The sequence below is a fragment of the Oncorhynchus keta genome, chromosome 5, assembly GCF_023373465.1.
Source record: "Oncorhynchus keta strain PuntledgeMale-10-30-2019 chromosome 5, Oket_V2, whole genome shotgun sequence".
NCBI classification, from domain to species: Eukaryota; Metazoa; Chordata; class Actinopteri; order Salmoniformes; family Salmonidae; genus Oncorhynchus; species Oncorhynchus keta.
In genome coordinates this window covers 22,634,674-22,657,686 of record NC_068425.1, presented here as the reverse complement: position 1 = coordinate 22,657,686, position 23,013 = coordinate 22,634,674, and the positions used below count along the sequence as shown (strand labels likewise).

The following is a 23,013-nucleotide window of genomic DNA, read 5'->3' as shown; positions in this document are numbered from 1 at the left end:
AAATGATGTCAAAGCTGAAATGAGTTGCCTTGTTTTGTTATTTCCCTCCTGACCAACATAATACCATAGCCTGAGGAAGGAAAGCAAATTGCATATCTAATGCAAACATTGAAAAAGAAAGTTATCCTAAAGATCATGGCTCAACAGTTTAAGTTTGAGCAGTGAAACCCGCCTTCTCTACCATCCCTCCAATCAAGGTAGAGCAGCACTGAAAGATGCGCACAGCATCTCCAGATTATGGTTAATATAGCAGTGTCAGATGAGCAAGAACATACTATACTAACTGTGTGTGGAAACATTATAACGTCGTTTATGTCCAACAAAATAGTGTTATTATAGAAAGAAGGAACAATTTATTGCGATGAACAGTTTAGAGATCAACAACGTGTCAGTATGGGATGACAAGCGTATTTGGCACTTCGCTTGGAACAGCCGGTGCACCAGGTTTTTGGGCATGGAATTATGATTATGTGCTTTTGCTTACAATAATATCAGATGTACCGAAAGAAGAGATGTGTTGTTCATAGAATGGCCTCAATTTGTTTGTGGAAGAAGGTATGGCTGGTTCTCATCACCTTCAACAAGACGTTCCGCGACTCCTGCATAAACTTCTATTCATGTTCTCCCTTGCTGTGGTTTGCGCGTCGCTGTACTTCATTCTCTCCGGCTGCTGTGATTTTATTTTAGTGGATACTGCGAAACATTTGAAGCAAACCTCTCAACTTTTACCTTTGACTGTGCTGTTCCAAAGGAAGAATGCTTCATTTGAGAAGAGGGCTACAGATGTCGGTGTGCGCTCAGCAGGTGCAGTTGGTGCGCAATCAGCCAATGTTGGTAAGGACTGGACCGCAGCACGGAGACTACCCCAAGCAATCATCATAGGGGTGAAAAAGGGCGGAACACGAGCTCTTTTGGAATTCCTAAGACTTCATCCTGACATTCGAGCACTTGGCTCTGAACCCCACTTTTTCGACAGACATTACTCACGTGGGTTGAATTGGTACAGGTATGTACCTACCTACCTATCGATGATGATAATGGTGATGATGATGATGAGTATGATGATTAGAGAATGATAATGCTGAAACAAACATTTGTTTTTGGTTGATATTTGTTTATATGTATTTGATTGACAGGAGGGTTTCATTGTTTGCGTTCTGATTATGTTTACAACTTGCAAAAGGTGTAGAATGATGCACATTCTTCCTTGGAATTGCTGCTTGCTCATGGTCAGCCGTGTGTATAGGAAGTTAAAGGGGTTATTTAATGGATGGGAGAATTTCTCTATGGGCTGTCCTACATTTCCTTAATTTTTCAAAATGTAACCTTAAATTAACTAGGCATGTCAGTTAAGAACAAATTATTATTTACAATGACGGCCTAGCCCCAATGACGGCCTGGCCCCAGCCCCATCAAACCCTAATCCGGATGCGCACCGCCCTATGGGACTCCCAATCACAGCCGGTTGTGATACAGCCTGGAATCGGACCAGAGTCTGTAGTGACACCCCTAGCACTCAGATGCAGTGTCTTAGACCGCTAGACCGCTGAACCACTGGGAGCCCTACATGGCCCATACATACACTCTGAAGAACAACTGTAAAATCAGTAACACAAATATTATGTTCTCTATGCCATTATTATTTTATCATTTTGACTGTTCTCCAAAAACAAATAAATGTACCAAACATTCCCCCAACTCCTGAACCTAACATCTGCTACATGATCACTCAATTAATCAAACTTTATTTATATAGCACATTTCTTACATCAAATGCATTTCAAGGTGCTTGGACCTTGTTTGATGTCAGTGTTTTTTAAACAACCCAACTTTGGTTCAATTATTTGAATTCCATTTTGTTCAGTTTTCTTCTGTGTGCTCAATTGCTCATTGTACAGTTTTCTAGAGATGCACAGCTGAGGCTAAATCTGATGTGATGTAGTAAGGAGTTGTAGTTTCCAACAGGCCAATATTCTATTGTTTAGTGCGTAAAACGTGAGAATTAACTACAATGACCACAATCCCTTGCGCATCTACCGGTCTTTGTTTCTTTTACGCCTGCTATGGAAGAGACAGAAACATGTGCGATAATGAGGTGCTATAGAGCAGCTGTTGCTTCACGAGGGTTTATCTCTACCTGAAAATACTGTACATGATCTAAGTGATTGATATTTCGCATTCAGCAGTCATAAAAGTATGCCTTATTTACTTTGAAGGACTACAAAATTGTGATTTTGTCAGACTGCATAGACAGCAGCTCAATAGAGATGAGATGATGACTTAGAATTAAATAATAAAGTTATTAAATAAAACAAATGTAATATACACAACAACTGAAATATTTTTATTAAAGTAATGTGAATAAATTATGGTTAATAAGGGATAAGCAGTAATGGACAGTCACTACCATCATGTGACTTTTATTGATGGTTTTATTGTCTTGTTACAGCATTCAGGCCACACAGTGCATAGTGCATTTAATGTTTTAAAAAATGATTGAAACTTGAAATTGAAAATCGTGATTATTTTTTTATAATAGGACCGAACTGACCTCAAAAAGCACTAATCGTCAAAAAGCATTAATCGCTCAGCACTGTTGATGTCTGAAGTATCATACTGTCTGTTCCCAAAATGGAAATATTCATCAAGCTGCTTGATCAAAGTATAGCACCACATTGTCTAATGAGAATATGCACTGGTGTATACATTGTTTCTGCTGAGAGGAAAATAATCAAGGCTCTTTATTGAAACACTACCCATGGAATTGAACTCGATCTTGATGTTAGATAACAGCTCCAAGGGAGAAAAGCTGAGTGCAAATGCCAAGCGACTCAATGCAACACAAAAACGACATATTCTGCCATCGGTCTCCAGGGAAAATCAAAAGTGGGCTCACTAATGGACTTTGCTTGTATTTGTGTGCTCCCCCTCCTCCTTTCTCCCAGTCTCTTTCTTCCTTCCTTCCATTCTTTCTCTCTTGTCCTTCATCTGGATTTCTACTCAGGCAGACAGCCGAGTGTGTCCTCTCTCTCCCTGGTAGCACATGCTCTTACAAGGGGTGTATACGAGTTTCAGTGCCCCTCAGCCCTCGTTCAGTTGAATGGGAGTGTATTAACATCCGGAAGGGAGGAAGAGCTGAGTGAGGCTGGAGAGCACACTGGGGAAAACTATATAACACCATGTAAATTATTAAGAACCAGCAGGCATGTTGGCTTCATTGGCACAGGATGACATAGAGATCTGTGGGGAGTGAGCATGACCAGATAGATCATGGTGTTAAGGGATGATTCAGTCCCTTTATTTGGCTATAGGCCTCAATCAATAGTACCTTGGATTGGTTGTTGGTTATTCAAAGAATTAACACTCTCTTCGATCTAAAACAAATGGATATGGTTATATTCTAATTTGGCTGTATTTTTGTATTTGATATAAGATTGAACAGCCTTATTGTCCCTCACAGGAACCTGATGCCCAAAGCTCTGGAGGGCCAGGTGGTCCTGGAGAAGACACCCAGGTACTTTGTGACGGCGGATAGCCCCAGCAGGATCCACTCCATGTCCCAGGAGGTCAAACTGATCGTGGTGGTGCGTGACCCTGTGTCCCGCGCCATCTCTGACTACACCCAGATCATATCCAAGACTCCTGGCGTTCCCAGCTTTGAGACCCTGACGTTCCATAACGGGACAGAGGAGCGCATTGAAAGTGGACTCCCTGTGGAGCCCCATCTGGATTGGCCTGTATGCTCTGCACCTGGAGAGGTGGCTGGCCCACTTCCCCTTGGAGCAGATCCACTTTGTCCATGGGGAGAGGCTGGTGAGCGACCCTGCAGGGGAGCTGGGCAGAGTCCAAGACTTTCTGGGACTTCAGAGGATCATCACAGACAAACACTTCTACTTCAACAAGACAAAGGGTTTCCCCTGCCTGAAGAAGCCAGAGGGCAGCAGCAAGCCCCACTGCCTGGGCAGAACCAAGGGCAGGCCACATGCTGACATCCACCCTCAGGTCATCCTCAGGTTACGTCAGTTCTACCAGCCACACAACCTGCACTTCTACCAGATGACAGGGCAGGACTTTGGCTGGTAGGATGGGAGCCTAGAATGAGGTGGAAAAAATATGATACCATCGTTACTGTTCAAAACACAGGCTGCACGAAGAGGATACAGGACAAAGCTTGAATTGGTGTATTTTGTGACGGTCCTGATGTCATCTGGAGTAACTCAAGTCCTCATGCAACCTGTATTGGCAAACAAATCAAAACAGTCACACTTTATTTTGTGACAGTTAAACCGCAAGAAGTAACTGAGTAATGCCATAGGCCTTCTGTGTAACACCATGGACATACAGAGGAAAGGGACAGCAACATCCACCGTTGGAAAGCAGGTCCTCAGAACTCTAGTGTGAACTTACCCTTTACTCCACTAGATGACAGTCCTTCCCCAACAGACAGTATTGTTGAAGTACTGTAAAACTACTTGGAAAAATTTGGATTTGTGGTCATGATCGTCATACACATTTTTTTCTGTAGTCAGATTGAGCAAGTATTACCATAAGAAATGACATGGCATCCCTTCATTTAAATCCAAGACAATTCTGGGAAGCTGCATGGGCAAATACTTGAAATATTTATTATTATTAGTCGAGGCCTGCATTGATCCATTAAATGACTTAAATGTAAATGTCAGTCTGTAGTCGTTTGCAGTTGGTTTTCATTTAAATATTCCCTAGTTTTGAGGGCATTTAAACCCATTTCCTCAATATTACCAAGAATCATAGACAGATTCACAGTCTGTATTGTCCTTAATTTCTGACAAAGTTTGTGTTCAATACATTTCCTGTGTATGTTTATGGGTGCTGCTTTTTCTTCATTACATTCTGAAGCAAATATTAAGATCCAACTTTCTCTCAAACACAAACTTACATACAGCACATATAAACACAAGCACCATATTGTAACCTACTGTACGTGTTGGAAATAGCCGTCTGTACACCAAGCATCCATATGGCAACTAGACTTGGCTGATATTTGCAGCCCCATGCCGAATGTGGCAACAAAACTACTAACATAGCTTATAAAAACAGCTTTACCATCTGCTCCAGAATAACAGTAATGACAAGAATAGTCATGGCCTTGGGTCTAGAAACATACAGGAGGAAGTTGAGGACAAGTGTTGTTTATTCAGTCAGCTCCATGTTCCTTTGGCCATAATATTAGTAATGATCTTCTCAATGGGATCCATTATACCCTATATAGTCCAGTGAGTTTGGGATCCTGTATATAAGAGCCAATTTATGGTCATTTTAATGAAAGGTCACCAAGCCTGGTCCTGTAAAGCCTTATAGATCTTCCTAGGCCCTGTTCTGATATTGTGAAAATGCATCCTTTCTTCCTCCCCTTTGTGTTTTGAATTGGAACATATCCAATCATGTTGGAGCAGTCATAACCTCAATGAAGGGAGGATGGAAGGTACATTCTAACAGTATTGGAATGGGGCCCTGCAGGCCCAGGGTTGGTGACCACTGTCTTAGCAGTAGGCCTCTCCCTGTGGTTCTGTCATGCTGTCCAGGCCCATTACATAGGCTTCTCCAGTGGAGGGTTTTGCCCATTGACAGGGAGGTCCAGAGGCCCAGCAGGTCCCCTTGCAGGCACAGCCGTCAGGTACATGTCCCACATCTGCTCTGGCAGGTCCATCTCCAGCAGCTTCTGCTTGATCCTCAGGTTCTTCTCAATGTTCCGCCGCTTGTACTTGAACTCTATGATGGTCTTGGTGTACCTGTTCAGTGCTGTCACTGCAGAAGCCATGCAGGTGGCGAAGGAGCCCCATGCTAAGCTGGGGAAGGGGAAGAAGAAGAAGTACAGAGGGTGTGATTAACCTCAGCATTGTATGCTCTCTCCATCATGACTGTGTTACTATACATGGCCTCAGAATGCTAGCGTCGCTTAAAATTGCACAAGTATCACATAGCTGGGTATTAGAGTTTAATCAGAGACACTCCTATTGTATAGCACCCAGTATAACGGTAAGTGACCTAGTCAGTACATACATGTAGGACCAGCTGTAGTCCCAGGTCTTGGGCCTCCAGTCCTCCGGACCCATAGCCACAGCCAGCTGAAAGGCCGTGGTGAACATCATGTGGGCAACCATCCCCAAAAGGCCTGGATCCCGAGGGACACAACACAATACAAAATGCAAATAATTTGGTGAATGAAAACCTGAGATAATATATGAGACTATATATTTTTCGTGTGTAATGGTTGTACCTTTCAAAAGCACTGGTATAAGTACAGCAAAAAAATAGTATCTGCAATTGATATTAGTAGCCACACGTGGCAGTATTGTACACGTTATGAATTGAGGGCTATCAGTTTGGATACCTTTCACTTATTTTAAAAACCTTGCATGAGGACAGGTGTTAGTGTGAACAACATTGAGTGCAGTCCATTCATTTTCTCCATGATCATGCTTCCTTGTTCACTGGATATTCCATTTATAGTATTACTGGGGAAGCTGATACATTAATACAGTTGCAGCCATTCCCCTTCATAACAATGACAGATAGAAGAGAGAATGATGAAGAATCAAAGCCCACCACAGCACAGTCTTCCTTCTACTCTCTCTTTCTCTGCTGCCTCTTGGCCATCTCTCTGCCAACATTCTGCTCGTCTACAGCTGCTTTACTTGGGATTAACACCCTAAAAACAAGAGGGGGAGTCAGGGGAAGGTGGGAGGGGAGGGGTGGGGGTACTCCTCTGTCTTGTCTTGGCCCAAAACCACTGCCCCATCTCCAATCCGATTAGTCCAGAAACCAGCAAATCCCCAGAGGCATTGGACACACAGACCATAGACCACTGCTCTATGCGCCACGTTAGCACTTAGCTAGGCTAGCTTCTCTACAACTGTAACTCCCTGAGCAAGGCTCCCATTTCACTCTGCTACTATTATTGCTCTGCTTTTCTGCTAACAAAATCATATTCATATTCACATTCATATTCACATTCACATTTGTTCCACGGACCCAAGGAGAGTTAGCTGTAGGGATACCATAAATTCTGTAGTGCATAAACCACATTTTAAACGTGTATATTCACTCCTTCTTACCCCCAGAATACAGTTTGACAGATGGATAGCAACACAATAACTATGATTGACAATACAGTGAGTGAATCTAAATGAAAATGACTCCTGATTGACAAACATTTTCTCAACATCATCTTGATTCCTCTCCATCAGCTTTGGAAATGGTCTTTGAATGGATGAAAACTTAGAGTAGATTCAGCAGTGTACTGAATATCGTATCTGTAAAATTGAAATAATCCATTTAGGATATGGACTAGCCACAGTCACTCTGGTCGGCCTCTGCCTGCCTGGGATGGTTAGTGGGTTGCATGCATGGTATTAGATGATGTAATCCCCTTGGTGGCTAGTGTTACAGACAGACACGCTGGCCTCTGATCTACTGTGTAGCTGGGACTCCCAAAGCCTGTCTACTATAGGCTCTCTATCCAATTTGACCAGCCCAGTGCCAGCCTTAGTGTGATAGCGTGGCATGGAGGTTGACATGGCCTCTGGTCATTGAGAAACGGAGCCAGGGGATGTCCACTCACTAGTGTGCCCCCTCTGTGAAGCTGACTTCATAGTTAAGGATGCAGGAGATAATCAACTCCTCAATGTCTGGTGATCAGCTTTGAGTGACTGTATGAAAGTATTCTTTGATGACTTGTTCACTTGACAAATGGTGACGTCACATTTAAAAAAATATATGACTGTGAAAATCATTCCCAGGCACAGATGTGTTACCTGAAAGGGCGGTGCACATGGCAGCAAAGGCGTTGAGCTTCAGCTTGTCCATGACGCTGAGGCAAGGACACAGCTCTAACCACATGAGTACACCACCCGTAAACAGCAGGATGAGGTAGAGACACTCAGCTGTGATGCACAGCCACAGGACCCCTGGGAATAGAAGGAAGAGAGGAGTCAGTCAGAGTGAGTACTACTGTCGCCTCAGAATCCACTTCCCTCTACTAAATAATCCCACCTATAGGAAGGGAGACATCAACTCCACAGACCCAGACAGGAAGAGACCCCTGAGCTCTCTGTAGGCCTGCTCCAGTGGGACTTGGATAGAGATGACAGGTGCCACTGATAAAAGATGAAAGCTGCATCTAATGTAAAACTACTACAACAGCTTTAGTTTTGTTTTTGGACTGTTGTTTTGGGTTTCCTATGGAAGCCCCGATTGAGTCACAGTAGATTGATTATGTTCCAGTAAAAGGCAAGAGTTGATGGACATTCCAAAAAAGTTGCAGAGGAATAGTACACTTATGAAAACAATGAAATAAAGTCTATATATACCACCAATAATGTAATGGGTAGCGGGGTAGTGTTGCGTTTACCCATTCAATTATTGGGAGCAGATGATGACTGTCTTTATTTATTTTCACAGTAGATTATGAAAAATTGTTGATGCTTCATATAGCTATTGTTGAGAGTGAAAAAGGGGACACCTGCAAATGGCATCATCCTATAAAATCACTGTCTTGATATATTTTTGATGACTGGACTCATATAAAGTTGTGGTCAAGAGGACAATATAGATTTATCAGGGCTTTACACCACTAGATCGAAAGATAATTGTTTTATAAATGGGTTTTACCTACCTTTTTCATGGTCAGGTGCAATGTCTTTAAAGTCTCTGCAGTTAAAACCTGGAAGCAGAGAAACATTCATTTAGTTCATGTAGCCTAGTCTTGTTATTTTTCTTATCTTCCAAAAATGTTTTCTCTTCTTTGTTATTTTCTATAAATGAAATATAAATGTGTTAGTATGCACAGAAGCATCAGCTAAATGGTTATGATCAGGATTTTCACCTTCATGTTGTTTGACCGATTACTCCCTAAGATAAATCGCTTACCACTTTTAAAATCAGACCCTATCCATTATCTGATAGTGGTGTCTCCAGTCCTCATGTCTCCAGTCCTCATGTCTCCAGTCCTCATGTCTCCAGTCCTCATGTCTCCAGTCTTCATGTCTCCAATCCTCATGTCTCCAATCTTCAAGTCTTCAGTCCTTTTTCTATCCCACTAAGCTGTTTGTTCTGTCACACCTCAGGACTGGCTACTGCTGACTCTCACAGCTGTTTGTTCTGTCACACCTCAGGACTGGCTACTGCTGACTCTCACAGCTGTTTGTTCTGTCACACCTCAGGACTGACTACTGCTGACTCTCACAGCTGCTTGTTCTGTCACACCTCAGGACTGGCTACTGCTGACTCTCACAGCTGCTTGTTCTGTCACACCTCAGGACTGGCTACTGCTGACTCTCACAGCTGTTTGTTCTGTCACACCTCAGGACTGGCTACTGCTGACTCTCACAGCTGTTTGTTCTGTCACACCTCAGGACTGGCTACTGCTGACTCTCACAGCTGCTTGTTCTGTCACACCTAAGGACTGGCTACTGCTGACTCTCACAGCTGCTTGTTCTGTCACACCTCAGGACTGGCTACTGCTGACTCTCACAGCTGTTTGTTCTGTCACACCTCAGGACTGGCTACTGCTGACTCTCACAGCTGTTTGTTCTGTCACACCTCAGGACTGGCTACTGCTGACTCTCACAGCTGTTTGTTCTGTCACACCTCAGGACTGGCTACTGCTGACTCTTACAGCTGTTTGTTCTGTCACACCTCAGGACTGGCTACTGCTGACTCTCACAGCTGTTTGTTCTGTCACACCTCAGGACTGGCTACTGCTGACTCTCACAGCTGCTTGTTCTGTCACACCTCAGGACTGGCTACTGCTGACTCTCACAGCTGCTTGTTCTGTCACACCTCAGGACTGGCTACTGCTGACTCTCACAGCAATCATAGTAAATCAATGTTGGGTCACAGAGTTTTTGCAAACATTCCAATTCTTGCACTCAATGACCTCCGTACTGTAAAACTCCTACTAAAACGGATGCATCATTATGTGAGTCCATTTCAGTAAAGTCAACACAAGTAACCTGATACCAAATAGAACATTACTTTTGGCTTACTTATTTTATCAAATCTCAAAGACAAAAAAAAGACAAAACAACATGATGATGTAATTCTGCAAGTAAATAGTAGACTGTCAAATCATTTGCATCTTGATATTATTTTAGTCTGTCCCAATGTACTTCCTCCTTCACTTCTTGTTGTAATGTACCCAAACCACATCAGGTTAAGAGGGCATGGTCACACAGCTGCTGAGCGGCCAACATAGTCGCATGTACTATTTCAACAAGTGTACATGAACGCTATTTACCGTTCATGTCAGCAGCCTGCTCACAGGAGAAGAAGATGCCGGTGTGGAACTTCCTCATCAGGAACTTCTCTTCTCCCGACTCCCAGATGTACTGCACCAGCCGGCTGTCATTGATGTTACTGCTGTTGAAGCGAATGCAGTACGACTGCCTGGTCGTCACCGGCCCCGTGCAGAAAGGCTTGACCACCTTCCTGGTCCCCTCGCACCAGAAGCTAGTGGTCACTGCTGACAGGGCACACGTAAATGCTACAATGTTGAGGGTGAGCGCCAGGGACCCCCGCCGACTGCACTCTGTCCCCATGCTGGAGGCTCTGGGCAAAATGAAATGAAAAGGCAACTAATCCAGGCTTTCAATATGTCGCCGCCGTGTTTCGCCTCTCAAATATATCTCAAATCTTCATAATCTTGTGGCATTTGAGGTTCTTTGAGTGATGCTGTATGTACATCTCTCCTGTGGCTCTAAGGATGTGCTGCCTGATACCTTTATTGAAGGATTTGTTCTCTTCCTTGCTTGCGCTCCCTTATACTCCAATCCTCCAATCACTCTTTTTGTCTCTCCCTTGTCTATTTGAACTCTCTCTCTCTCTTTTCTCTTCTGCTTGCTGTGGTCTGTTTTTCTCCCATCTTTCTCCACCCACTCACCAAATGCGTAATTTATTACACAGGACAAATTATATTCTAGACCTCCATTTTATTGTCATATCTAAACCGAGGCTGTTTCTGTGAGCGTAGTAACAAAACATATTCATTTGGGTTTACTCTTTAATCAGGAACAAGGCTCTCGCCAATGCAAACATTGGACTGGACATGCTCTGGCATAGTTGGGCATTACTGATGCATGTTTTCACAAACTACAGGGAGTGTACAAAACATTAAGGACACCTGCTCTTTCCATGACATAGACTGAACAGGTGAATCCAGGAGATGAACTATGAATCCTGAGAGCTATGAATCCTGATTGATGTCACTGGTTAAATCCACTTCAATCAGTGTAGATGAAGGGAAGGAGACAGATGAATAAGTATTAGAATGCCTTGAGACATGGATTGTGTATGTGTGCCATTCAGAGGGTCAACGGGCAAGACAACATATTGAAGTGCCTTTGAAAGGGGTGTGGTAGTAGGTGCCAGGCGCACCGGTTTGACAGTGTCAAGAACTGCAACGCTACTGGGTTTTTTACGCTCAACAGTTTCCTGTGTGTATCAAGAACGGTCCACCACCCAAAGGACATCCAGTTAACGTGACACAACTGTGGGATGCATTGGAGTCAACATGGTCCAGAATCCCTGTGGAATGCTTTCGAACACCTTGTGGAGTCCATGCACCGACAAATTGATTGAGGGCAAAAGGGGGTACAACTCTATATTAGTTTTGTACACTCAGTGTATAATTTCATCATACTGTACCTGCTATCATAAAGGTCAGATCAACTCAAAGTGTACAAAGTGTGACAGTGACTTTAGGTTGTGAAACACACATTATTGCATGAGGCTGCAGATCAAGTATCAACATGTGTGCATGCAAAGTAAATATGTTCCTATTTGATAGCCAGGTGATTGGCTTATGCAGGATGTTACATGCAAATGTAGGCAAACTGCTTTGGGAAATAGGCTTAAGAGATGTTGGGAGACAGATGTTGGGAGAAAGGATCCTGCATTTTCTTCAACTGATTTGTCTTGTCCATAACTACTCTCCACTAGGCCAATGAATACCAAGAGGGCAGCAAGTGCCACTTCCTTCACTGATCAGCAGTTGTGGCCTACCTATTGGAGTTCAGTGCATGACTGTTCAGCTGACTTGAGTGACACAGAATGGACACAGGGTCACAGGTATCTAAAAATCTCCACTGTGTTGGTGAGGTGCAGTAATTCTTGACATGGAGCTAACATCCAACATCACTGAATGATTGTTTCTATTGAGAACTTGCAGGCTTGTTTTCGAGTTGCTGTGTGTTTTGTTGCCAACCTATTTTGCTACTTGACAACTTTACGGTTTTCACTTTTTAATTACCGTTCATATATTTATTTTTTTCCTCAACTTTTTCACTCCGGACGCTTTATCTGGACACGATTCGTCAGGACCTCCAACAGCCGAAGCTAAGTAGTAACATTAACATGATGCCTTCTAATTGTAGTCGCTGTACTCGCCTTACGGCGAGGATAGCTGTGCTACAAGCCCAGCTTCAGACGCAATCGTTAGGCAAGGGTAATTTCAGTGTAGGAAAGGATGAAACAGCGTCTGTGCCACCAGTAAGTACAGATAGTAGTATAAATCCCCTGGCACAGTCCCCGCAGCCGGACAACTTTCTCACGGTTTCTGGAAGGAAATGCTGTAGGAACGCTCAACCGGTGTCGCTCATTCAGCCGACAGAAACTTTCAACCGGTTTTCCCCATTAAGCAGCAGCGGGTCGGGTCGGGGTCAGAGGCCGAGTCTTCTCTGGTCTCTACTCCTCCCGTTACGGGGTCTGAGACGCCGAAGCTTCCCACCATTAGCTCTGACAAATTGAAAACTCTAGTCATTGGCGACTCCATTACCTGCAGTATTAGACTTAAAACGAATCATCCAGCGATCATACACTGTTTACCAGGGGGCAGGGCTACCGATGTTAAGGCTAATCTGAAGATGGTGCTGGCTAAAGCTAAAACTGGCGAGTGTAGAGAGTATATAGAGATATTGTTATCCACGTCGGCACCAACGATGTTAGGATGAAACAGTCAGAGATCACCAAGCGCAACATAGCTTCTGCGTGCATATCAGCTAGAAAGATGTGTCGGCATCGAGTAATTGTCTCTGGCCCCCTCCCAGTTAGGGGGAGTGATGAGCTCTACAGCAGAGTCTCACAACTCAATCGCTGGTTGAAAACTGTTTTCTGGCCCCTCCCAAAAGATAGAATTTCTAGATAATTGGCCCTCTTTCTGGGACTCGCCCACAAACAGGACCAAGCCTGACCTGCTGAGGAGTGACGGACTCCATCCTAGCTGGAGGGGTGCTCTCATCTTATCTACCAACATAGACAGGGCTCTAACTCCTCTAGCTCCACAATGAAATAGGGTGCAGGCCAGGCAGCAGGCTGTTAGCCAGGCTGCCAGCATAGTGGAGTCTGCCACTAGCACAGTCAGAGTCAGTGTAGTCAGCTCAGCTATCACCATTGAGACCGTGTCTGTGCCTCGACCTAGGTTGGACAAAACTAAACATGGCGGTGTTCGCCTTAGCAATCTCACTAGGATAAAGACCACCTCCATTCCTGTCATTACTGAAAGAGATCATGATACCTCACATCTCAAAATAGGGCTACTTAATGTTAGATCCCTTACTTCAAAGGCAATTATAGTCAATGAACTAATCACTGATCATAATCTTGATGTGATTGGCCTGACTGAAACATGGCTTAAGCCTGATGAATTTACTGTTTTAAATGAGGCCTCACCTCCTGGCTACACTAGTGACCATATCCCCGTGCATCCCGCAAAGGCGGAGGTGTTGCTAACATTTACGATAGCAAATTTCAATTTACAAAAAAAAAAAGGACGTTTTCGTCTTTAGAGCTTCTAGTCATGAAATCTATGCAGCCGACTCAATCACTTTTTATAGCTACTGTTTACAGGCCTCTGGGCCATATACAGCGTTTCTCACTGAGTTCCCTGAATTCCTATCGGACCTTGTAGTCATAGCAGATAATATTCTAATCTTTGGTGACTTTAATATTCACATGGAAAAGTCCACAGACCCACTCCAAAAGGCTTTCGGAGCCATCATCGACTCAGTGGATTTTGTCCAACATGTCTCTGGACCCACTCACTGTCACAGTCATACGCTGGACCTAGTTTTGTCCCATGGAATAAATGTTGTGGATCTTAATGTTTTTCCTCATAATCCTGGACTATCGGACCACCATTTTATTACGTTTGCAATTGCAACAAATAATCTGCTCAGACCCCAACCAAGGACCATCAAAGCTCGTGCTATAAATTCACAGACAACACAAAGATTCCTTGATGCCCTTCCAGACTCCCTCTGCCTACCCAAGGACGCCAGAGGACAAAAATCAGTTAACCACCTAACTGAGGATCTCGATTTAACCTTGCACAATACCCTAGATGCAGTTGCACCCCTAAAAACTAAAAACATTTCTCATAAGAAACTAGCTCCCTGGTACACAGAAAATACCCGAGCTCTGAAGCAAGCTTCCAGAAAATTGGAACGGAAATGGCACCACACCAAACTGGAAGTCTTCCGACTAGCTTGGAAAGACGGTACCGTGCAGTACCGAAGAGCCCTTACTGCTACTCGATCATCCTATTTTTCTAACTTAATTGAGGAAAATAAGAACAATCCGAAATTCCTTTTTGATACTGTCGCAAAGCTAACTAAAAAGCAGCATTCCCCAAGAGAGGATGACTTTCACTTTAGCAGTGATAAATTCATTAACTTCTTTGAGGAAAAGATTATGATTATTATAAAGCAAATCACGGACTCCTCTTTAAACCTGCGTATTCCTCCAAACCTCAGTTGTCCTGAGTCTGCACAACTCTGCCAGGACCTAGGATCAAGAGAGACGCTCAAGTGAGACGCTCAAACCTTGACCCAGAAAATATAAAAAACTATCGGCCTATATCGAATCTTCCATTCCTCTCATTCCTCTGTTGCGCAGCCACTCACTGCCTTCCTGAAGACAAACAATGTATACGAAATGCTTCAGTCTGGTTTTAGACCCCATCCTAGCACTGAGACGGCACTTGTGAAGGTGGTAAATTACATTTTAATGACATCGGACCGAGGCTCTGCATCTGTCCTCGTGCTCCTAGACCTTAGTGCTGCTTTTGATACCATCCATCACCACATTCTTTTGGAGAGATTGGAAACCCAAATTGGTCTACACGGACATGTTCTGGCCTGGTTTAGATCTTATCTGTCGGAAAGATATCAGTTTGTCTCTGTGAATGGTTTGTCCTCTGACAAATCAACTGTAAATTTCGGTGTTCCTCAAGGTTCTGTTTTAGGACCACTATTGTTTTCACTATACATTTTACCTCTTGGGGATGTTATTCGAAAACATAATGTTAACTTTCACTGCTATGCGGATGACACACAGCTGTACATTTCAATGAAACATGGTGAAGCCCCAAAATTGCCCTCGCTAGAAGCATGTGTTTCAGACATAAGGAAGAGGATGGATGCTAACTTTCTACTATTAAACTCGGACAAAACAGAGATGCTTGTTCTAGGTCCCAAGAAACAAAGAGATCTTCTGTTGAATCTGACAATTAATCTTAATGGTTGTACAGTCGTCTCAAATAAAACTGTGAAGGACCTCGGCGTTACTCTGGACCCTGATCTCTCGTTTGAAGAACATATCAAGACCATTTCGAGGACAGCTTTTTTCCATCTACGTAATATTGCAAAAATCAGAAACTTTCTGTCCAAAAATGATGCAGAAAAATTAATCCATGCTTTTGTCACTTCTAGGTTAGACTACTGCAATGCTCTACTTTCCGGCTACCCGGATAAAGCACTAAATAAACTTCAGTTAGTGCTAAATACGGCTGCTAGAATCCTGACTAGAACCAAACAAATTGATCATATTACTCCAGTGCTAGCCTCTCTACACTGGCTTCCTGTTAAAGCAAGGGCTGATTTCAAGGTTTTACTGCTAACCTACAAAGCATTACATGGGCTTGCTCCTATCTATCTCTCTGATTTGGTCCTGCCGTACATACCTACACGTACGCTACGGTCACAAGACGCAGGCCTCCTAATTGTCCCTAGAATTTCTAAGCAAACAGCTGGAGGCAGGGCTTTCTCCTATAGAGCTCCATTTTTATGGAACGGTCCGCCTACCCATGTCAGAGACGCAAACTCGGTCTCAACCTTTAAGTCTTTACTGAAGACTCATCTCTTCAGTGGGTCATATGATAGAGTGTAGTCTGGCCCAGGAGTGGGAAGGTGAACGGAAAGGCTCTGGAGCAACGAACCGCCCTTGCTGTCTCTGCCTGGCCAGTTCCCCTCTTTCCACTGGGATTCTCTGCCTCTAACCCTATTACAGGGGCTGAGTCACTGGCTTACTGGGGCTCTCTCATGCCGTCCCTGCAGGGGGTGCGTCACCTGAGTGGGTTGATTCACTGTTGTGGTCATCCAGCCTCCAGTATTTATGCTGCAGTAGTTTGTGTCGGGGGGCTAGGGTCAGTTTGTTATATCTGGAGTACTTCTCCTGTCCTATTCGGTGTCCTGTGTGAATCTAAGTGTGCGTTCTCTAATTCTCTCCTTCTTTCTTTCTCTCTCTCGGAGGACCTGAGCCCTAGGACCATGCCCCAGGACTACCTGACATGATGACTCCTTGCTGTCCCCAGTCCACCTGGCCATGCTGCTGCTCCAGTTTCAACTGACCTGAGCCCTAGGACCATGCCCCAGGACTACCTGACATGATGACTCCTTGCTGTCCCCAGTCCACCTGGCCATGCTGCTGCTCCAGTTTCAACTGTTCTGCCTTACTATTATTTGACCATGCTGGTCATTTATGAACATTTGAACATCTTGGCCATGTTCTGTTATAATCTCCACCCGGCACAGCCAGAAGAGGACTGGCCACCCCACATATGCTCTCTCTAATTCTCTCTTTCTTTCTCTCTCTCGGAGGACCTGAGCCCAAGGACCGTGCCCCAGGACGACCTGACATGATGACTCCTTGCTGTCCCCAGTCCACCTAATCTCCACCCGGCACAGCCAGAAGAGGACTGGCCACCCCACATAGCCTGGTTCCTCTCTAGGTTTCTTCCTAGGTTTTGGCCTTTCTAGGGAGTTTTTCCTAGCCACCGTGCTTCTACACCTGCATTGCTTGCTGTTTGGGGTTTTAGGCTGGGTTTCTGTACAGCACTTTGAGATATCAGCTGATGTACGAAGGGCTATATAAATAAAATATGATTGATTGATTGATACTGACATATGTACTCAGCTTTCTGAGAGAACAAACGTTTCTGCACAGAAGGAAATGAAGGATTGTTAGATCAGGGAATGAGGAATTAATTCCTCATGGCAGAAGTTATACAGTACACTGTGGAACTACCATGATAATGCTTAGTAATGATATTACATCTTATGTAATACCAAGCCTTAAATGTACTCTCTTGTGACTTAATGGGGCAGTGTCACTTAATAGATCCAACAGAAAACAGAGATGACAGAGATGACTCTGCAGATTCAAGTGGTGGGGAAAACAGGGCAATAAAACGGATGTGCAATCAATCAATATTTGACATAATATTGGACACCTCCTATTGGAAAGTAAGGCAAACCCAGTGAGCTGAGAGTATACGATCGCAGCACAACAATGTTTTGTCAGAAATTCTGTAAACATAATCCATATGGTTTGGTACATTACCTTCCATGTGCTATGCACCTTAAAAAGGCACAAGTACCAAAACATTACTTTCAAGTGGGTGGAACCAGACCGAGGGTTTGAGACATTTTTCCTTGTATTCTTGTGGTCATCTTTCAATTCTGTAGTATGTTGAGGGTTGGGTAATATTTTCCCTAGGAAATATAGTCTACCCTTGATTATGGGGCCATCTTAGTTGATTTACAATATTATGTGCAATGATATGCTTATGACCCAATTACTTTGAGTCCATACTGTTTGAGGAGATTTTGATATATCATTTTGGAATGTACACTTGCCAAATGCCCAAAGTATATATCTTCACAGTTTCAGAGTAGTGTTGAAAAACATTCACCAACAACTGTCTACTTCCAATTCCTCCTATTCTTATATAACAACCAATAAAAAATGAACATGATTTCCCCACTCAACTACACCTGTATTGTTTTTGTTTTTGGCCAGAATCCACAATTTACAGAATCAAAAATGACCAGCAGTAGATGAAACATGCAACCTCAAAACTCAAAGCCTACAAAGGTATTCCAGCAAAAATCAGGATTATCCTCAATCTGAATCCTTTCATGTTTGCCAGGCAAACTGAGCACCATTGATGGATGAGGACACTGACCTTGTTCAACCCCATGTAGATACACACTGCTCTGAACATGTCAGCACGCTCTGCTGTTGTCCAGGCTCCTGGATGTCACGAGAAACATGCATACACTGGGATGTACAGAAGCAAGCAAACATAAAATAAGAATACATTTGGACCTGATATACTTGTGAGAGTTTAGATGCCAATGTAAGAAATGTTGATTTTGGCATCATGATGGTACTGTAGGCTGCTATGTCCTGAGGCTCTACAGGCAACACCACTCAGTTTGTTGTTATGGATTTAGATGTCCACTTCCTTCTTTTCCTGTAAATAGCCAGGAAATGATTATAACTGGAACTCAACTTACACTACTATATCCTGACCATTATAAAGAGATGAACATCAGTAATGACTAAAACATCAATCTACATTCCTACCAACACATTCTTTACAGTAGTATTTCTTAATGCTGCTTACATATATTTGAGATACTGTGATTGGGTTAACTTGTCATCTGATTATGCAAGATAAATTCCAGATTGATGGCATAGGAGTGCTTTGAGTGCTTAATCCATTAAATGTTCAGTACATACATATGAGTTAGGAATCCATCTGGCTGAACATTGTGCTCAGCGGTTATGATTTTCACAACTATGTTTGTGTCCCCTGTGTACCACTGCCACCACGTCAGACATAAGCTGGTTACACTAGCTTCATTCCCTCTATGACGTCAGTTGGTTTTACTAGGTAACACATTAGATCAAGACCTAAGCTGATATGAGCTCTGCTGGGGCTGCCAAAACTAAAATGAGATGCAGTTAAATTAATAACACATTCACATACACCATCCCACCAAAATACCCTGAAAAACCCTGAAAGTTATAAAGATATACGGTATAAAGTTATAAAGATGCTGACATTAACACCAATATGATTTCCCCCATTGTGTCATAGATGATCAGACGTACAGTACTGTAAACAGGTTGCTTAGACTTCACTCTCTTGTATAACAAGAGGGCAACGCAAATACCTTGAGCTGAGCTCAGCACACTGACATCTTAGCCTGGTACCTACACAACATACCACTAACACCATAACACACATAATGCTAATTGTCTCACTATCATTTACAGTTTTTATGCTGTTAATACCATTGCCAGTCATAACAATTGACTTGAAGATGGTATTATAGGCATCCATATTATTGATCATTCAAATAATAATTCTGAATTTCAAATCAATTATTCCAGAGAACGCGCTTCCACTGCTCCAGAGTCCAATGGTGGCGAGCTTTACACCACTCCAGCCGACGCTTGGCACTGCGCATGGTGATCTTAGGCTTGTGTGCAACTGCTCGGCCATGGAATCCCATTTCATGAAGGTCCCGAAGAACAGTTCTTGTGTTGATGTTGCTTCCAGAGGCAGTTTGGAACTCGGTAGTGAGTGTTGCAACTGAGATCAGACGATTTTTACGTTCTACACGCTCCAGCACTCAACGGTCCCATTCTGTGAGCCATTGTTGCTTCTAGACGTTTCCACTTCACATTAACAGCACATACAGTTGACCGGGGCAGCTCTAGCAGGGCAGACATTTGACAAACTGACTTGTTGGAAATATGGCATCCTATGACTGTGCCACATTGAAAGTCACAGAGCTCTTCAGTAAGGCCATTCTACTACCAATGTTTGTCTATGGAGGTTGCATGGCCTGTGCTCGATTTTATACACCTGTCAGCAATGGATGTGGCTGAAATAGCCCAATCAACAAATTTGAAAGGGTGTCCACATACTTTTGAGGATGTAGTATATAACAACGTTTCCTTGTTTAAATCCCTACCTTCTGTAACCAATACTGAAATAAAAATGAAGACTTGCTTTACAACACTACGTAAACAACTTGACATCTGTCAATGACATGGCAATGTTGACATGGTCTGAGCAGGGTCATCTAATATGGGTGTCAATATTGGCAAAGACTCTGTGGAAACATGAATCATTTTCAGGAATTTAATCTAAATTAGCCAACTTTTCTAATTACGCTGAGCATTAGCCAGCTCTAGTAGAGGAGTGTATGATGCTGTGACAGAGCTGTCAGAGTAAAGCCATCACTCTCACAGAACAGCACTTACACAGCTCAATTCCTGAATTCATTGAGGTCCAATTACTAAAACAGTAGATGGCCCAGTAATCTCATCAATGGAGAGACAATTCATCTCATCTCCCTATGCTAGCTACAGGGACAGCCCTGAGCTGCTTCACAGACACGAATACCCTGCTCTACAGGTGGGCTTAAACTTGCACACCTTTCACCCTGCTCATTCACATATCTTGTTTACCACAAACCAACCAGGTAGCCTAGTGGTTAGGGCGTTGGACTATTAACCAAAATGTTGCAAGATTGAATCCCCGAGCTGACAAGATACAAATCTGTTGTTCTGCCCCTGAACAAGGCAGTTAACCCACTGTTCCTAGGCTGTCATTGAAAATAAGAATTTGTTCTTAATGGACTTTCCTAGTTAAATGAAGGGTAAAATAAAAATTAAGTCAGTGAACATCACTGTAGTGTCAACTACAATAGATGAAATAGGATGGTAGTATCAATATTTTTTTAATGGAAATCATGTTAACAATGTTATTTTGGCAACAATGGACATATTACATCCAGAAAGCTCAATCTAATCCTTAGCTAATCTTAAACTGTATCAACCTGTATTATGCAAAGCTTGATGTCATTGTGCCTGTATGATGCACACACACTACTACCTCATTGGACCCTAGAAAATATGTCAACCTCGTATGACGTAGTTATCCTCTTTATCTTCAAGACAGCTCGTCTGGTATTTAAGTAGCGATGACCATAATCCTGTTCAGCACATTGTGAAGTGGTCAGGGTGTGAAGGAGAGTCAGAACAGTCAGGAAGAAGCCAACAGGTGGTTTCCTCCAAGTCAGGTGAGAGAGGTAGTGCACACAAAACAAGAAAAATAACAATATTATCACTTCACCATAGTGTTTATTTGCAGCATGGGGAATTCTAAGAGTGGGGCACTGTCCAAGGAACTTCTGGAGGACCTGAAGTCCAATACTAAGTACAACGAGGCCGAGCTGTGTGTCTGGTACCAGTCCTTCCTCAAGGAATGCCCCACAGGCAGGATCACCAAGGAGCAATTTGAGGGCATCTATGCCAGCTTCTTCCCTAATGCAGACCCTACTGAGTACGCAAGGCATGTCTTTAGGAGCTTTGATACCAACGCGGATGGTCAACTGGACTTTAAGGAGTACATTGTGGCCCTGCACCTTACCTCCGGAGGTAAGACCCTGCAGAAGCTAGAGTGGGCCTTCGCCCTCTACGACGTGGATGGAAACGGAACCATCAGCAAAAATGAGATCCAAGAGATTGTTAAGGTACAAAAACAAACCATTTCTCTGCCTCTAGTGTGAAGACACAGTGGTGGTAATTACAGAACCACTCAGTATACAAAATGGACATAAACAAAGATCTTAGTTACAACCAAAAAGTGCAACAAGATGAATCAAATTAAAAGCAGAACATATATTATTTCATACATTTGTGAAATGATAAGGTGAATTGTTTAATATTCTACCTATTCAGTCATCCCGTAAAAATATGATGGGAGAACAATCTTTATGTAGTCTGCATTTTCAAGAACTGTGCTATTATAGTACATGTGCTGAATTCAGTATTTAATCTACATTTGAAAGTGACATGTTTATGTTTTATTGTTATATTACTTTACAGTCAATATTTAACATGATTCCTGAGGAAGACCAAAAGGACCTGCCTGAAGATGAAAACACACCTGATAAGAGAGCAGAAAAGTCTGGGACTTTTTTGGAAAGAAGGAAGATGGTAATTTTGATTGTGAAGAATTTTCTAAATGTGATAGGATGAGAACTTCTGGCATGAGAGACTTCTTATGAGTTTTGCACAATTAGGCACATTAAATAAACAACCATAATAATGTTGATTCAGTAATGACATTTTCTATGTTTCCTTTCCAGACAAGATTGCAGAGAGGGAATTCATTCAAGGAGTGATGGACAACAAGGACATCCTACGGTTGATTCAGTATGATGAGCCCCAGAAAATCAAGGACAAACTGAAGGAGAAGAAACAATAGCTTTCTGACAAAATCATTCTTTTGAATTCTATAAGACTGTTCAAAGCTTAACTGTTTACAAACCCAACTCTCCTGCCAGACCTGGGCTCTTTGTGCATAGACAACATTGGCTTACACATTGAAGTACCGCACATTGTGGTGGATGACCTGTTTGTCTATGAGCCACCTGGACTTTTCTTCCCACTCAAATAACTGTTCCGTGCTCTAGAATGATGGGTATTCTTTTCTATTTCGTAATGAATGAATGGTTTCCAGGATTCTGTTGCCTGCTGCTGTGTTCACTTGCATTCATTAGTTTAATAAAGAGAAAGCCACCAGGAAAGGACCCACTGGACACACACTGGTTGAATCAATGTTGTTTCCATGATATTTAAATGAAATTACATCGAACCAACATAGACTTGACATCTGTGCCCAGTGGGAGCTCCTTATGAAGGGAATTAAGTTGTTAAGTTAACAATCCCTGTCTTACTATCAATCCTATTAGTATGTGAAGGTCAGTTTAGAAACATCCTGGCAGAGGTTTGTTATGAAGGTAATGTGTCTTATAATGTGCTTAGCAGGACTGAAACCTCATAAAATGTACAGTATTCAACTGGTAGAACAAAGGAAAAGGAGTCTTTTTT

At 42.9% G+C, this 23,013-nt stretch overlaps 2 protein-coding genes and 1 pseudogene across 2 annotated transcripts; 2 read left to right on the top strand and 1 right to left on the bottom strand.

Annotated features, from left to right (window-relative positions):
• Positions 1–210: 210 nt before the first annotated feature.
• LOC118364770 (heparan sulfate glucosamine 3-O-sulfotransferase 3B1-like) lies at positions 211–4,619 on the top strand (annotated as a pseudogene).
• Positions 4,620–4,681: 62 nt separating this feature from the next.
• Positions 4,682–10,852, bottom strand: LOC118384719 (germ cell-specific gene 1-like protein). Its single transcript, XM_035771466.2, has 5 exons — positions 10,280–10,852; positions 8,657–8,704; positions 7,797–7,949; positions 6,043–6,154; positions 4,682–5,828 (listed from the first exon to the last, which is right to left on the bottom strand). The coding sequence occupies exons 1-5, from the start codon at positions 10,578–10,580 to the stop codon at positions 5,570–5,572; spliced, it is 873 nt and encodes a 290-aa protein (XP_035627359.2). The 5' UTR covers positions 10,581–10,852; the 3' UTR covers positions 4,682–5,569.
• Positions 10,853–21,269: 10,417 nt separating this feature from the next.
• LOC118364768 (recoverin-like) lies at positions 21,270–22,476 on the top strand. The gene is given in 4 exon segments (XM_035746472.2): positions 21,270–21,650; positions 22,006–22,084; positions 22,087–22,116; positions 22,269–22,476. Coding segments are annotated over 4 exon segments (609 nt in total). The 3' UTR covers positions 22,388–22,476.
• The last annotated feature ends 537 nt before the right edge of the window (positions 22,477–23,013 follow it).

Excerpts from the sequence above, each read along its gene's own strand:
- LOC118384719 (XM_035771466.2), bottom strand. The coding sequence starts at position 10,580 with ATGGGGACAGAGTGCAGTCGGCGGGGGTCCCTGGCGCTCACCCTCAAC. Across the intron at positions 8,705-10,279 it reads GCAGGCTGCTGACATGAACG|GTTTTAACTGCAGAGACTTT; the intron begins GTAAATAGCGTT and ends CTCTGCTTCCAG. Across the intron at positions 5,829-6,042 it reads GACTACAGCTGGTCCTACAT|CTTAGCATGGGGCTCCTTCG; the intron begins GTATGTACTGAC and ends CCCCTTCCCCAG.